Source organism: Peromyscus maniculatus, chromosome 4 (assembly GCF_049852395.1).
Source record: "Peromyscus maniculatus bairdii isolate BWxNUB_F1_BW_parent chromosome 4, HU_Pman_BW_mat_3.1, whole genome shotgun sequence".
NCBI classification, from domain to species: domain Eukaryota; kingdom Metazoa; phylum Chordata; class Mammalia; order Rodentia; family Cricetidae; genus Peromyscus; species Peromyscus maniculatus.
In genome coordinates, this window is record NC_134855.1 from 97,803,084 (window position 1) to 97,820,155 (window position 17,072).

Consider the following 17,072-nt stretch of genomic DNA (forward strand, 5'->3'; position numbering starts at 1 on the left):
TGTTCTGTGGCTTTACCCATGTGCCATTACATGCTGCTCCCTGGAAGGCAGGCTAGCATCTCCTGACTCAGCCTTCCTCTTCCCAGAATTCTCCTTGTCTGCTATCCCATCTATATTTCCTGCCTGGCCACTGGCCAATCAGAGATTTATTAAACCAATGTACAAAAGCATTATCCCACAGCATATATGCACATGCACTTGGTCACAAATGTGCATGTGCATGCCCACACATGCGGCGGTCAGAGGAAACTTTGGCTGTCATTTCTCAGGTGCTATCTATCCTGTTTTTTTTGAGCCAGAGTCTCACTGGCCTGAGATACATAAGACCCTGTCTCAAATGAAACAAAACAAAATCATCTATGAGTACTGAGCTACAAAGCTCCACTAAAAACAAACAAACCCTAATACTCTTTGTAAGAATGCACAAGTATTAATACTGTGACAGCCACATTATTAGTTAAGTAAAATACCTATGTTCCTTTCATTAAGCCCATGGAGACCACTATGGCAAAATGTCAGTTGTAGAAAACATTTTTGATCATTGTATTTCCGCTAGAAATTATATGTTTAGATATGAAGACTGTTGTGATAGCGTTTCTTCACACTCTAACTTGTTTGAATTCTTTGTAATAGCTATAATTTTTATAATAGAAAAAAACAACAACAACAAAGATCTTTGTGAGAGAAGACCAGTGTAAGCCTGGTTTTTGTTGTTTTGTTTTGTTTTTTCTTTTCTCTCTAATCATCAGATTCTGTGAAGACTCAAAGTAGCTAATGGCACTGCTTGAGTGTCCCTGCCAGAATCAGCAAAGAACCACAAGATGAGCTGGGAAGGCCTTAGCTCAGGCAGACGCAGCTCTCTGTGAGTCCACAGAATGCCAAAGGAAGGAGGATCACTGGCCACAGAAGCCCTTTCAATGCCAGCAAACAGCTTGCATGGACTGAGCAACTACGCTTTTGCTTCCTGGACTGTGAGGAGTTCACTGCTGGTCACACACATAGCTGACTCCAGACTGGCTGCCAATCAGGTTTGGCATGCAGGGTTTCACTGGCATGCTGTGCAAAGGGCTGGGAAGCCATTAGCAGGAAGTGACAGCAGCAGAGCACCTTGGAAGCATGCTTTCCTTCAAAGGGCAGTGTGGGGGAGGGCTCGCTTGACCCACCTCACAACCATAACCTTGGGATCCACCCTGAACTCTTCCGGCCAAGCATTTCTTGTCTATGCTGCTGTCCCAGGATCTGTCCTATGACCTTTTCCCTGGAAGTGAGGCCAGAAGGCAGCAGTATACCCACTGAAACCACAATGGCCAGGTCTGGAAACAACTATCAATTACCATGGCCTTGTCTGCCAAGGCCAATGGAATCATGTCATTGTCCAAGCACTTTCTGCCCTTCCTACATACCGGCTCTTTCCACAGGAGTTTCCTTTGAGTAATCCTTACTCATCCTTCAGATCCTGGTTCAAATGTCACTGCCTCAGGGATGCCTCTTTCCACACTCCCATACAAGGCCAGGCTCCCTCATATTGGGTTGCAGGTCGTGGTGTTTCACCCAATCCTCATTTAGTTCTATGACAACATGAAGAATGTCGGCTTCGTTTCTAGTTCCCCAAGGACAGAACCATGCCTGTTTCTGCTGGGTTTCCATGCACAGGACAGTGTCTGCCTAGGAAAAGCTTCCCCTCGGCAAGATGCTTCAAGGGCTCCTGGGGTGAAATCCACACCAGAGAGAGGAATGTCAAGTGTCCAAGTGAACAGTTACCAAGGGGTATTCCCCTCTTGGGTGTGGAGATTGACCTGAGCTCGGTACTAGCTAAAATGGCAGAAGCTATGACCCACCTCACTTGTTTCTTGGGGCTTCCTTGGCTGCCTAGGATACAATGGGAGGTCCTGGGCTGTGGCTGTCCTGGAGGGCGGGGAGGATGGGGCAGGAGCGGAAACGCTCTGCTCACAGTTGAAGGGCCTCAGACAGCTTTGGAGAGGGTGGGGCCGCCAGGACACTGACCTCGGCTAATGCGCTGCTTCTCCCCAGACAGGATGCCGGGGCTGTCGATGATGCTGATGCTCTTCAGAACCTGGTTGGGCAGCTGCGAGCACATGAATCTGGAAGAGAAAGAACAAGGTTGGGGCCAGAAACTGGACCTTGCAGAAGTCTCTTCTAACTGTGGGGCTCCGTGGGCTCTGTCCTCACGGATATCTGTAAGAGGGAATGAGGAGGGGACAGACAGAGGCCAATGAGGCCTAGGAAATGGAGTGTAAAGCAGGGCTTGCAGGAAATTGATGGTAACTTCACTGGGACCATGCAGAGAGGTGTGGGGGAACTGCTGCAATCCATTGCTACTTGCCATTGATGCCAGATTGTCGATTGTGGTTTTAGCTAATATTTATCAAACACTTGGGCGTTTTACAAGTATCACCTACTTTGGTCCCTAATTAACATCCTTCCATTGGTTTCAGGGAGGTTAAGTAGCTGAGTCCCTCCGAACCGGGCCTTAGACTCAGTCTGACGAGCCTCCTGTCCCTACCTTGCCCAAGCATTCTAAGCTTCTGCTGCCTCCTCTAGGGTGCACTTCTGGGCCAGAGTAGCTGAGTCCGCCCTATACTGTTCTGCAGATTGCTAGAGGTCCTAGGGCCGAGGTCCCTTTCTGATGCCCCAAGGACCCAGCATCTAGTCCAAAGCCCCCTGGGCTTCAAGTTCAGCAAGGGGCAGGTACCTCGGGGTAATATCACCCCTCAGATGCTTAGGAGTCCTAGGGGTGCCCTGAGAACAGGTGAGGGGCAGAGTCAGCGGAGGTCCTGACTGAGCATCTTCAAGGTTCTTTCCAGCTCTCTCTCGCCTGCCTCCTCCTTCTGACCATGGTCCCTGTTGCTCGGATTCCAGGCATTTGCCCTAACAACCGAGAAGCAGAGTGGGTTGGAAGGAAAATTTTGAGCTGTGCTCTGGCAGACTTGGGCTCAGAGTCTGTTCAGCTTTGTCAGTAAACTTCTATTAGCCCTTAGACAAAGGCCTTTCGCTGTGGCCCGTTTCCTTATAAGTAAAAGGAGACAACTAAACTAGAATCTGACGTGTCCTTGGGAGCTCTCCCATTGTGAACCAATGAGTAATAGCAGGAAGCACTTTGTTACTTCCACCCCAGGCCAAGAGCCTGGTTTGGATCTTTGTTAGGCTTGTGTATGTTTTAAAGGGGGAAACAGTGCCTCTCCTCTTCCTGTTTTAAAAGCGCCTAACTTCTGTATCTGTGTGGGCAGAGGCTTGGAAACACTTGGGAACAGCTCAATTCTTCCATTCAGTGGAAATGGTGGAGATTACTCAGAGAGTAAGCATGCTGGGAATGCGGGACAAGGAGGCCTCACAGCCTCCACAGCTGTGGTCAGAGCAGCCCTGTGGGCAGGAAGGGCACCCAGGCCCAAGGTGCTATCACTGACATTCATGAGAACTGTCCTTTAAGGGGCTCTGGACTAGGTAGTCACACATCTTTTTCTGTAGTTGCCAATCAGCTCAGGAGGTGGAGGAAAGGCAGCTCTTTGAAGCACAGATTAGTTATGACATCGAGGGGTCTTGCAATAATGTGTGGCTGCAGGAGACAAGCTAGTACCTCCTAAGTCAGGTGAGCAGAACTCAGTGCATAAAGGTGAAAATCTCCATAACGTAAAAAATAAAGCCAAATACATGTAAGAGAAGCCTTTCATTTACTTTTCCCTCTGGCCTCTCTTGTACCCTCAGTCTAACTGCCCAATATGAGCAGAGCAGGGATGTGAGCAGAACACACAGGGACCACCAACACCGTTTGTTAAGTTTCCAGAGAGAACTTGACTTTATTATTCTGCTCTCTAGAACTGAGGGAGAAAGAGAAATCTGAGCACAACTCGGTGGACACCATTTCTTGTCAGTCTATCCTGAAACAGGTGGCAATGCTGTACCTCTGTGAAACTATTTTACACAAACTGTTCCCACAGGGAGGCTGATATTTCTCCAAAACCACAAGCTCACACTCGGTATCAATTTTTCCAAAACACAAAATCCCTAGATTTTAGTGTGAGGCTAACAGAAGGACTTAAAATTCCTTCAGTGCTCACCCCTGGAATGTAGAGCAAGAGCATGTCAACAGCTCCCGGGTCACGTGTGTGAGCCACAGAGCTAGAGAGGGTACCGCTGAGCTGTCTGTCTTCACAGAGCAGCAAGGGCAGCTGCCCAAGACAAGAGACTAGCTGGGCTCCAAGGGACCAGAGAAGGAAGGGGCTGCTGAGGGAGGCCGTGTGTGCAGGACCAGGCTCCACTCCATCAGAGAAACTGGAAGGGGTGTGGCAGGGGCAGGAGGGCAGGGAGTACTAACAGGCCCTGGGCCCTCAGGGTGCCACAGCAGCTACTGCAAGGTTAGGTCTACACACGTGGGCATGTTCCTAAAACCACATTCTACCGTAATCAGGAGCCCCTAACACCAGGAGGGCAATCGCCACTAACCTTTCCACCCTGAGAAAGGCATGTGGAAGGCAAGATCTGTCCTGCCTCACCGCAGGGCAGGTCTGGCAGTCCCCAGCTGCAGGTTTGGGCTGGAACATTTCCAGACGGATTTCCCTCTTTCCTGGAGTGGCTAAATCACCTGGCCTTCTCTATTTCACACAGAAGACAGGCGTGCTGCAGAGATCCAGGGCCTCTCGCAGCTCCCACGGGTCCCTCCCGCTGACCGGGTGGATTTTGCTTCCCAAGGGAAAGGAAGGACACAATCAAGATCCTTCACCTGACCCCCAACTCCACGTCTGGGGAAAGTCAAGGGTAGCAAAGGGGCAGAGGATGAAGAAAAGGCAGGCATCAGAGGGTCTCAAGCAGGTCACCAGTTCTGCCTCACAGGAAGACGAGGAGGTATGAGTAGCAGGTTACTTAGAATTGCCTCCCAAAGCTAAGATTCTAGGTTAATGATTAATGTTTAAAAAATAAATTTGGGCTGGCATGATGGCCCAGTGGGTAAAGGTGCTTGCAGCCACTTCTGATGACCTGAGTTCAATCCCCAAGACCTACATGGTAGAAAAAGAAAACTAGCCGGGCAGTGGTACCGCACGCCTTTAATCCCAGCACTTGGGAGGCAGAGCCAGGCGGATCTCTGTGAGTTTGAGGTCAGCCTGGGCTACAGAGCGAGATCCAGGACAGGCACCAAAACTACACAGAGAAACCCTGTCTAGGAAAAAAAGAAAAGAAAAAGAAAACTGATTCCCACAGGTTGTTCGGTGACCTCCACACATTCACAGTAGCAAGTATGGCCAACCCTCTCCTGATAAAATAAAATATATATAAAATTAGAAAACTAAATTGGTGGGCTGAGCATTGTGATTCACACCTGCAATCCAAGCACCTGGGAGACCTGGGAGGTAGAATGGGGAAAATTGGGAGATAGAATTATCTTCAGCTACATACTGAGTTTGTGGCCATCCTAAGCTACATGTGACTCTCCATTTTTTTTTTTTCAAAGCACAAAACAAAACAGAAAAAACTAGACTTGTAAAAGAATTAACCAGCATCTTAATACTGATTCTGATTTTTCAATGGAACAATACGGTTTGTAGTAATTGTGATAATAATAACACCAGCATTGACCATGTGCCAGGCCTGCTCTACTCTGTGTGTTCCTGAATTAAATCTTTACTGCGATCTGAGAGGCCTTACAAAAGGGCAGACCGGGGCTTGGGAGGGCCACATGCTCTCACTTGTCATAGCCCACTGGTGACAAGGGACAGAGCTGAGGCGGAAGCTGGCAGTCCTGGGCGCGTCTTAAGCACATGGCTGTTACTATCACGGCACACACTGGACTCACTGCTGAGTCTCTACCACACTCAGGGGAATGTCCTGAAAGAAAGGACTGACGCCCACTGCCCTGGAGCTTCCATGTCAGCCGGTGTTCTACCTGATGGTGTGGAGGGTTAGGTAGTGATGAACAGCAGACAGGAGGCGTGGACTGGGCAATCTCACCTGCACAGGCCTCTAAGCCTCTCTGTGCAACTCAACCAGGTTTGTCACCAGCTCAACCACAACAGGAAGGGGGCACAGAGCATTCCATACTTCCTTTGATTGTGTGTGCTCTACTAATGAGTGCAACCCCAGAGATTACAGGATGCAAACAGAAAATCTACAAAAAGACCCAAGCAACTAAATATCACACAGCCCCACTATAAACGGTTGATCTCACTTTCTAGTGCCAGGAAGAAGTGATGTTCACATCTAGACTACATAAATGTCCCTCTCTCAACTGCTATGGAGGAAAGCCAGAAGGATCTGCCCAAACCAAGGGAAAAAGGTGCATTTTCTGAAATGGCAGAACCAAAATCATACAGGCAGCTGTCAATCAGGAACACTGGTTGGGATCTGGAGAGATGGCTTGGTGGTTAAGAGTTCTGGCTGCTCTACCAAAGGACTTAGGTTTGAATCCCAGAACCCAGATGGTGGCTACAGCTCCAGTTTCAGCGGATCTGCAGACCTCTTCTGGACTCTGCCAGCACCAGGCACGAATGTGGTACACAAACACACATACAGGCAAAACATCCATATATATAAAACAAAACAACAACAACAAGAACCCAAAAACAAGCCGGGCAGTGGTGGCACATGCCTTTAATCTTAGCAGTTGGGAGGCAGAGGCAGGTAGACCTCTGAGTTTGAGGCCAGCCTTACATACAGAGCAAGTTCTAGGACACTTAGGGCTACACAGAAAAACCCTGTCTCAAAAAACCCCAAACAAACAACAAAAACCTCAATAGATTGTAGCTGGACATGGTAGCACACATTTTTAATCTCAGCACTCAGGAGGCCAAAGCAAGTGGATATCTGAGTTTCAGGCTAGCCTGGTCTACAAAGGGAGTACAAGGCCAGACAAAGATACATAGTGAGATCCTGTCTCAACAACAACAACAAAAACAAAGGAACATGGTTTGTGACTCAGAATCACTAAGGTGAAAGATTACTGGGAAAAACTTAAGGAACTATGGACAAATGCATGCATGTGCGCATGTGTGCGTGTGCATGAGGTAGGGAGAGAGAGAAAGAGTGTAAAATAAATGAATTTCTTTTGTGAAAAAGTTATTTGAAATTATACTAGATGCTAAAACTAAAAACAGTATCTAAGGCTATCTGTATTAAAAATACTGCTATTTTTAGAAAAGTACACTGAGGGAAACTCACAGCATCTAATTTATATGCAGACTGCTGGAGGAAAATGTCAGGCCCCAATCCCTGATGCTTCTGAACTGACTGAAGACACTGGTGTCTTTCAGGACTCACATGTAGGGTGCTGTGGGCAGTGTCTGTTCCTTCTCTGTGAAGTCAACTGCCTCCTGATACATGTTGGAATATCAACTCATGCTCCAAAACTGGGTGCTGTGGGACTTCCCTCAGATGAAGCAGCTTGGTGGAAAGAACTTGAGGCAGGCCAATTTTTAAAGCCTCGTTTCCATCAAACTCTTTTTCGTTCTAAACTTAACTCCCCCTTGTGCTGTTCAAGTACGCTGTTTCCTAATTCAAACCTGTCTTTTCAGGAATTCATCTCCATTTCTTTGAGTCTCTCAACAACCAGCCTAGGGGACTCAGGTCCCCAAGGTTTGCTTAATGGGGAAGTTGGTTTCATCCTCCAGGCATCACCTGACTTGAAGCACTCTGTGAGATATTTAACTCTTAAAGATGCCCTGGGGAGCAGTGGCTGAAGTCATCAAGACCTAGGGAGAAAGCTCTACCCAGAAAACAACTGGTTTTCCTTCCTATTACGTCTTGACCTAGTTTCCAGAAAATGTGTCATGCTAAGAGTTCCCGCCTTTAGCGCTAACCCTGCTGTGTCCCAGAGGGCTGCTACAATCACTATAATCGTGCTCACTCGCGTGCGCGCACACACACACACACACACACACACACACACACACACACACACACACACACACACGAACACGCATATTCGAATACCCTACCCTAACTAATGCTCTTTCTTATGCACTGTGTGAGGCAGCTGCCTTGTCATGCAGACACCACTTAACTGGGCTATGGCACTGTGGATTTCCATGAGGCACATCCTGTACTTGTGAGCCTCACACAGGCACAGCCCGCAGGATGGCTTGAAGGGCAAATGGTATGAAGAGGGAGAGACCTGAATTCTGCTTCTTCCTGATCACCTTTTCTTCAGCAAATCACTTCTTTGCTTTTAGCTTTCTTATTTGTGAACTGACCATTTGTTGTAGGATATTTGTACACTGTGTGAAGATATATTGCTGTGATTGGTGTAATAAAACGCTGAACAGCCAATAACTAGGCAGAAGGTATAAGTGGAATTTCCAGGGAGAGAAAGGATCTAGACATGCAGAAGATGCCAGGAGACACAGAGAGGAAACAGGAGGTGCAAGATGGAAGGGAGGTAATGTCACATGATAGAGAGTAGATTAATATAAATGGGTTAATTTAAGTTATAAGAGCTAGTTAGAAACAAGCCTAAGCTATAGGTTGAGCTTTCATAATTAATAAAAAGTCTCTGTGTCATTATTTGAGAACTGGCTGGTGGGACAGAAAAAGACTCGTTACAGCCACTTTATTCTCTATTAATCCCACAAGTACTGACAACATTATGTGAACTGTACCTTGGTAGATAGTATCTTCTCCATTGTCTTCACTGCAGGGCTATTTTATAGTTAAATGGGCGTCGTAGTAGGCAGAGTTTAAACACTGCACCATTGGGAAGCTCAGCACTGTGGTTTCCAGGACTGAGGCCAGATGATCTGGGTTCTAATCACAACACTGCCACTAGGCTGAGTGACCCCAAAGATATTATCTTACCCTTGCTGTTCATCAGTTCCTCATCACTGCTTGGGGATAATGATAGCAGCCCTATAATGCATCTTCATGAGGACTTAAAATTAACGTATCTCAGCTTTCCATGTTGCATAGACAAGTGAAGTTTAGGGCAGTGTTGAACACAAGCTATATCATTTTTTTGTTCTTCTATTATCCTGGACTCAATTAATACTCAATTTGTATAATGTATGGATTATTTTCAGCATACTTTAAATTCTAAGACACTGAAGCTTTCATTCAAAATCTTTCCTCTATACTTTCCTTCCACATTCATCTGCTTCAAGTTTGAGTTTAAAAACAAGTTGTTATTTTAGGAAAGTAAGTTATTTGACAAAGTAAAACAAACTAATAATCATTCTTCCTGCATATTCCCTTAAAAGTATACACTTCGCTAAATGAGAATTTCTCTTTAAAGGCCTGTCAGGATGATGATGATGATGATGATGATGATGATGATGATGATAACAACAACAAAAGAAAAGTCAAGAGCACTGAATGTCAGGACTCTATAGCAGCCTCCCAGGAGGAAGAGCACTATGCCTGGGCCTCTAGATAGATCAGTGCTGGAACAAGCCTAGCAGTCGCTTGCCCCATGTACTGAGCTCTCAGAAAGTGCCTGATGTGTGTGTGTGTGTGTGTGTGTGTGTGTGTGTGTGTGTGTGTGTGTGTGTTGTCCCAATTCCTTGGACTTGGTTCATTCACTGTCCTGAGACCCTCAAGACCTTGGTTCTTCCCCTGGGTTTAACCTCTTTCTGCACAGGGAAAAGCTGCCACCCACTGCAGCTCTGGAGTTAAGACACAAGCCCCTCCTGAAGAAGAGAATCCGCAAGGGAGGTCCTCTGGACAGCGTTCTGTCAGTCACTGTTAGCAACAAGAACGAACCTCTCCATCTGCATCACCTGCACACTTCCGCCTAACCCACCCAGCGTTCTTGCCGCCCCTCAGCGGCTCTCTTTGGATTGCAACAGCAGCATCAGAAAGCTTTCAAAGGAGGGATCTGCTCACAGCCGGAACTTGGAGGCTGCCTGGGCTCTTAGCACAGGCACTGTGCAAGCGCTCACCCCAGAGTCCTCACGGATGGAGGCTCTCGGGCTCTGGACAGGCAGCAGTCAGAGGCAAGGGCTGTTCTTATTTTTAGAAACATCTAGAAAGGAGAAGTGCTGCTCAAGTCTCCTCAGTGCCAGCCCCACTTCCTCTTCCTAAGCAGGCTGCACTTGGTCTCCACTGCTAGCTGAAGGCTCGCTCCCCTTCTTCAAAGCCACACTCAGAAAAGAGGAAAAAGAGGGATGTGGAGGAATGGCAGGAAAGAAGAGGAAAGGGTTTAAAAAGAAAACAGACCCATTTTAACAATATTAACTGTCCCAACCATGAACTTAATCGTCCAAATAAAGATGAAAGCACAGAAAAACAAAAATAGGAATTGACAAATAGCATTATCTCAAACTAAAAAGCCTCTGCACAGCAAAGGAAACAATCAACAGAGTGAAAAAAAACAACCTATGTAACATAATGGGAAAATATTTGTCAGGGTATTGATATCCAGACTACAGAACAAACTCAAAATTAAAGACAACAACTCCCAAAGAACCAGGAATCCAATAAAAAAAAAAAGGCCAAATGACCTCAAAAGAAATAAAAAATGTCAGTTAAACACATGTAAAAATGCTCAGTATCATTAACCATTAGGGAAATAAAAACCAAAAGTACGATGAGATCCTGCCTCACCTCAGTTAGAATGGATATTATTAAAAAATGCTGGGGATGATGCGGAGGAGAAAGGAAACTTTACACACTGTGGTGCATGTCAGGTGGGGTAACCACTACAGAAAACACATGGTATCCTCAAATAACCAAGAACTACCTATCACCCAGCTCTCTCATTCCTGTGTGTATAATACACCTGAAGAACATGAAATTGGTACACAGGAGAAATCTGCACAGCCAGGTTTACTGTGGCACTATTCCTAGAGCTAGGACATGAAAGCAGCTCATGTACCCACCAACAAAGAATGAGATAAGAAAATACGGTAATTAGGCCTGTGGTACTGCTGCAATTTCAGCTACTAGAAGACAGGCAGAATGACTTCAAGTTCAAGGCCTGCCTGGTCTACAGAGTGAGTTCAAGGCCAGCCTGGGCAACATCTCCCCAACACTCCATCCCCCCTACACCCCACCCCACCCCCGCAAAAAAAAAAAAAAAAAAAAAAAAAAAAAAAAAAAAAAAGGGACTGGACAGCTCAGAGATAGAGCACATGGGAAGCCCTACACTCGCTCAATCCCTAGCTCCAGTACAAATGAGAAAAAAGATATATACATACAAATGGAGTGTTAGTTGACCATTAAATAAAATTCTGTCCTTTGTAGCAAAACGGAACCAGAGTATCATGTGAAGTGAAATAAGCTAGACACAAAAAGAAAAGATTTGCATGTTCTCTTTCATATATATTAGAACAAAAAGAAATAAATAAAATAATTAAAAATAAAACTGGAAGAAAAATCGTTGGGGGAGGGGAGAAAGAAAGAGCGATGGGAAGGAGGGAAGAAGGGAGGAAAGAGGGAGGAACACAGTGGAGCAGAAAGAAGGCCAGTGGATCTCATCCTACAGCAGAGCCGCAGCAGCAAACCTGCCCTGTGTTCGCCCCAACACCTCAGCTTACTGGGCAGTCGCCTGAAAGACAACGGGGCAAAACACACTTCCAATCCAGGCCGAGCAATCCACACCCATCCCCATCTAGGAAACAATGGCCACATAGACAAGCCAACTTTTTGTTTTCACCCATTTCAGCCTTGCTCTGCTCCAGGGAATAGGGAAATAGCACAAAGCATAGGAATGAAAAGTCAGAGGGACATTCAGGAAGGTGAGGCAACCGATCCTGAATCAAAAGACCGAATCTGGATGTCGGTCTTCTCTGGGCTTCGTTTCTGGAGCGTGGGAAGCCCTGGGTGCCATACCCGAGAAGTGGCTGTCCCACTGCCATTGAACACTGCTAGTGACAGGAACTGGACAACCTGAACTAGCCTGTGCAAACCGCATCATTAGACATTTGCCCTCATACTGGGCAGCCATAATGTCCATTTTGGGCCTCAGCTATCCCAGGGAAGTCACTCAGAACAGATGTAAGTAATCATGTCGCCTGACAGTCTTAGAATATGACTGACTGACCCCCCCACACACACTTTCCTCTTTCAGAACACATGCTCTGTCCTGTTTGACTCTATAAGTGATAGGCAATAATTTGAAGAAAAGTTTAAACAACCTAATCAAAGATTGCAGCCTGCTGGTCCTTACCTGTTCAGGAAAGCATTTCCAAAGCGACTAAGCTTTCGGAATGGCTTTTTGGGATCCACGACTAAGGCATTTCCAGGGGTGCTTCCCTCGGTCTCCCCATACATCACAGCAATGAAGGAATCTGTGGTCGGCTCCGGGCCAATTCTCATGCCGGGGAAATCTTGCTCCAGTAAGTATCTGGAAAAGGAAAGGAAAAGCTTAGCATGATGGCAAAAATAAGAGACCAAAAGCTGCCCCCGGGGTTACCCAACTCAGATGCAATTATTAAAATATTGGAGGATCAGGAGTTCAAGATCATCCTCCACTACATACAAGTTTGAAGCCAACCTAAGTTCGACAATACCCTGTCTCAAAAAAACAAAACAAAATGACCCAAAACCCAAAAGTAGACATCTCGGGCCCACTGATGTAACAGGTGCCACCTTTGGAGAAGCATTACTCAGTTACCTCACCGTTCCTACACATTCTGGACAACTGCTGAATTCACTCCCCGCCTAGAAAAGTGTCTGCACGTGGAGCACCTTCTCTGTGGTCCCCAGGCACCTTGTGTAAGAAGCCACCAGGGTACATCCGATGTCTTGGGAATGACCCAGGGTCAAGGGAAGAAACTACCTGAGTTTCTGCAGCTCCCCACTCCAACAGTACACCACCTTTGTTTCTAGACATCTTGACTAGTCAAATGCAGCCTGTGACTATTTCTGGGGACAGAGAAAGAACTGAATGTCAGAAGTCAAACACAATTTTGCCGTCATTATGAGGAGAAGTGAAACTTCTTTCTTACACAAACAAAATAAAAATTAGTTAGCAATATTAGTAGGCTTTACTCTAAACCTCTTCTGTATGTCACTACCACTTAACTTTACCCAAAGTTTTCACATTTCTGTGAAGTTGCAGAAACCCAGAACAGAAGCACTGTTTTAAGATGTCCTATAAGTTGAGACTAATCATGAAAAAAAAAAATCTGGTTAATAACTCCTATCATTTACTGAAAACATAAAGCCTTATACATGCACCATGCCTAATATATGCACCATGCCATATGCATGTATGTGCCCTATGTATGCAGCAAACCTTATGCATGTACTATTTGCATGCACTGACATTCTATATGCATGCACTGTGCCTTATGGATGCACTATGCCTTATGTATTCATTGTGCCTTATGCATAAACTGTTTCATTTAGTTCCTACAACACTCTCAAGTGAGTGATAACATTATCTTCATTTTACAGGTAGGAAAACAGATTATCCGAGAGGCCAAGCAACTTGCCTAAGTTAGTGAGTGAGTGAATACAGAATGCAAGCAGTCGGATTCTCAGATGTGTGCCGTCTTCAGAGCTTTCAACTTGGTGTGGCACTAGTGTCTTTCTCAGACAAGCAGAACCATTCAGGACCCTCACCCCAGGATATGGTGCTGGGAATAAGGACTTTCTACTTTCTTTAATGTGAGGCTGAGCCAGAGGCTTTACCAAAGCAGGAGCTCCAGGGACTCTTGAGGTGTTATCTCTGGTAACAAGAGTTGAAAGGAACACAGGAGGCCACACAGGAAGACGACAGGAAAGAATCCGCGTGGTACAGAGCCGCGCAGCCACGCCACAGGCATCCTGTGCCCTAGAGGCTTGGTGTCTGTCCTTGGCACCACTTTGCCCCCTTTCCTGTGTTCTCAGAGAGGCCTGCCAAGTCTAGCGATGACTGCTCCAAGGTCTTGAGCCAAGCCATCAACGTGAAAAGGTCCAGACATTTGGATCCCATGTGGTTGGGCGGAAGTGGGGAGGGTGGCAGGAGATCCGACCTCTCTGTGTCCTGGTCTGATGAGGTCACTGCGCGTAGATGGTGTCTTTCCTTTCCTGCTTAGGCTAGAGGGGGAAATTAACTTCAAAGGGAAGAAAGAAAACCTTAGGATAATGAAAAGTCGTTTACTGTAACCCAAGCACCATTTTCTCAAAGATGGGTTTAAGAATGACTGAAAACAAAGAAAAATAAGAGGTACATTATTCAACAATACCCCAAATTCCAGCTGTGAACTTTGTCACGTGGGTATTTATCATGCTTTCTCTCTGGGTTGGTACTTCCATATTTCTTTATTTTGTTTAGCAACACACTCTACCTAACACTGGGGACGCCTTTACATAGTCTCGACTGGTGAATACCTTATGGGCAAGCACTATTTTCACCCCCATTTTACAGGTGAATAAACTACTAAACTACAGGTCAAGCAGGTTAACTGAGTTAAATCAGGATTAGAGAGGCTGAGTCAGCCACCAATGGGAGCACTTACAGGAAAATTCTCTATGAGTCACAAGGAATGTTCAGACAGAAGATCTTATTAAGCAGGTATACAATAAGTTAAGTATGCTAAAAATATTCCACACATATTTGAGGTGTTGTTTGAGTATTACATTCTGAAGCTAAAATTTACAGACACAGCTTATGAAAACAAAGTATTTAAAGAAACATTCATGCACATCCTGGCATCTGTGCAGTTTCAATTCATTATTATTATGTTTTAAACACATTTTAAAATTAATTTATTTACTGTGTGTGTGTGTGTATGTGTGTGTGTGTGTGTGTGTGTGTGTGTGTGTGTGTGTGTGTGGTGTATGAGTATGTGCCACATGTGTAAGTGGAATCGAATCCAGAAGACTTTCAGGAATTGGTTCTCTCCTTCCATACTGTTGGTTCTGGGGATTGAACTCAGGTCATCAGGCTTTACGGTAGCAAGCACCTTTCCTCACTGGGCCATCTTGTTGGCCTACCAAAACATTTTTAAAAAGAATTAATTTTGGGGTTTACAGAGATGGCTCAGTGGTTAAGAGCACTTACTTTTTTTTTTTTTTTTTTTTTTTTGCATGACTGGGGTTTTGTTCGCAGCACCCACATAGTGGCTCACAACTGTCTGCCTGGGGATCCCAACACCCTCTTCCAGCCTTCAAGGGTACCAGATATGCATGGGATATACACACATACATGCAGGCAAAACATACACATGAAATAAAAATAAATCTTTATAAGAAAAGAGGGAGAATTAAACTAACACCAATAGTTGCCTCAATCTTTTGAGTCTTATTAAGGTTTTATTCGTTTGTAAGTAGTACTTGGAATTGAACCCAGGTCTTCAAACACACCAGGCAAATCCTCTGGCACTGTACTACATGCCCAGCCCTACTAATGTGGGGGTCTCTGCAAATGCTTTGGCCAGCAGAGAACGATCATGAGAGGCAAGAAGAAACTCTTGTTCAAGAGGACTCAGTAGCTGGTGCTGGTTCAAAGAGTTTACTAAACTTGGCAGTTTATTTTAGCCATATTTAAGCATAGCACAATTTCAGAAAAGAAGTTTCCTGATAATTAACTCAGTCCCATGTGTACAACAAAGTTTAAGACACATTCATACTGAAACTCTTTACAAATACACATGGCCTCTTCCAAAAGATGGGTTCTGTTGACTCAGAAACAGTGCTCCAGACAAGGTCTAGGGAGAGTGACTGAGGTGAGCATAACGCCTGTGGGAGTCAGGATCGGCCTGGCCTAAGACAACATAGACTCCACCAAGGCCCGCTCACAAGGATGGGTTTTATTGACTGAGAAGCAACGCTCAAGATCTAGGGGAACGTCTGGGATCAACATAATAGTCTGGGGCATTCGGGTGAGACTGGCCCTACAGTTAGCAAAGATCACCAGGTTATAAAATATTCCATTCCCAGCATTCAGGTGGAAAACAGGCAAACATCTCTTTCCTTTGAAGAGACAAGGCTGCCATGTTTAACTTGCCTGGTTTCCCAAGTGCTTATCTACGTGCACAAGGACCTCTTACCCTCTACATACTAAAATTTTAAATCACACAAGTGTGAAAGAAACAAAAGAAAATACAATCTTGAGATCAATGGAAAAATTTCATTTTTAACTCAAGAGAATGAGTCTTAAAACATTTCAACTTATAATATTTGGATTCTCATATAACGTATTTTTATTGCTAATATTTGACCCATTATTTCACAAAGGGAGGGATTTGGAAGAAAGAGTCCTTCCATTCTGACTTGTCTTGAACTTGAAATTATTTGGTTTTATGTTTGAAATGGGGTCTTACTATGTAGCCAGACTAGACTCTGATTTACAGCAATCCTCCTGCCTCCTCATCCTCCTTGGTGCTAATATTACAGGTGGGCTTCACCGTGACACACTGGAAATCATGTTTTTTGTTTGTTTTAATTCATGTGTATGGGTCTCTTGCCTGAAAGCATGCCTGTGCGCCACTTGAGTGCTTGATGTCCAAGGAGACCAGAAGAGGATACTGGATGCCCTGGAACTGGAGTTACTGGAACTGGTTGTGGGCTGCCATATGGGTGTTGAGAATTGAACCCAGGTCCTCTGGAGCAGCAGGCAGTGTTCTTAACCAATGAGCTATCTTTCCAGCACCACTATTTTTAACATTTTGATATATTTCCATCCAGTATTTTTTCTGTGGATATAATTTTTCTTCTAAAATTATAAACTGCCTAAACAATTTTGCATATAGATTTTTTTCACCATTAGTTTTTCTTTATGCCATTAAAAAATCTTTGAACAAATTTTAAAGGCTATATTCTTTTTCTTTTGTTTTGTTTATTTGAGACAGAGTTTAATTCTGTAGCTCAGGCTGGCTTCTAATTCATAGTAATCCTCCTGTCTCAATCCCCTAGGTGCTAGGATTCCAGGCATAAACCATCACTCTCTCTCAGCTTAATGGCTGAAGCTATTCTAAGGTGGCATCAATTTAGTTTGCCATTTCCTAACTGTCGGGTAGCTAGGCAGCTTTCATCACTTGGGCCAGGGGAAGCAGCTCAGTGGTACAGCGGGCGCTTAGCATGTATAAGGCCCTGGGCTTGGTCCCCAACACCCAAATCAGTCTGGAAATAAATAAATTAATTCAATCTCCAATTCCATTTTTTTTTGTTCCTTAAACTTCTGTTTTATTATTATTTTTGTTTTA

The 17,072-nt window shown here is 45.0% G+C and overlaps 1 protein-coding gene across 3 annotated transcripts in view; it reads right to left on the reverse strand.

The window, feature by feature from the left end:
- Ehd4 (EH domain containing 4) overlaps positions 1-17,072 on the reverse strand; it is a 70,954-nt gene that overhangs the window by 42,924 nt on the left and 10,958 nt on the right. For 2 of the 3 annotated variants that reach the window (XM_006991238.4, XM_076570422.1), the window contains exons 2-3: positions 12,107-12,283; positions 2,005-2,102 (exon numbers count right to left, since the gene is read on the reverse strand). In XM_006991238.4, coding sequence (XP_006991300.2) covers positions 2,005-2,102; positions 12,107-12,283 — 275 coding nt within the window. Of the gene's footprint in view, positions 1-2,004; positions 2,103-12,106; positions 12,805-13,376; positions 13,975-17,072 lie in introns of those variants that run through there. The other variant, XM_076570421.1, reaches the window with a different exon arrangement.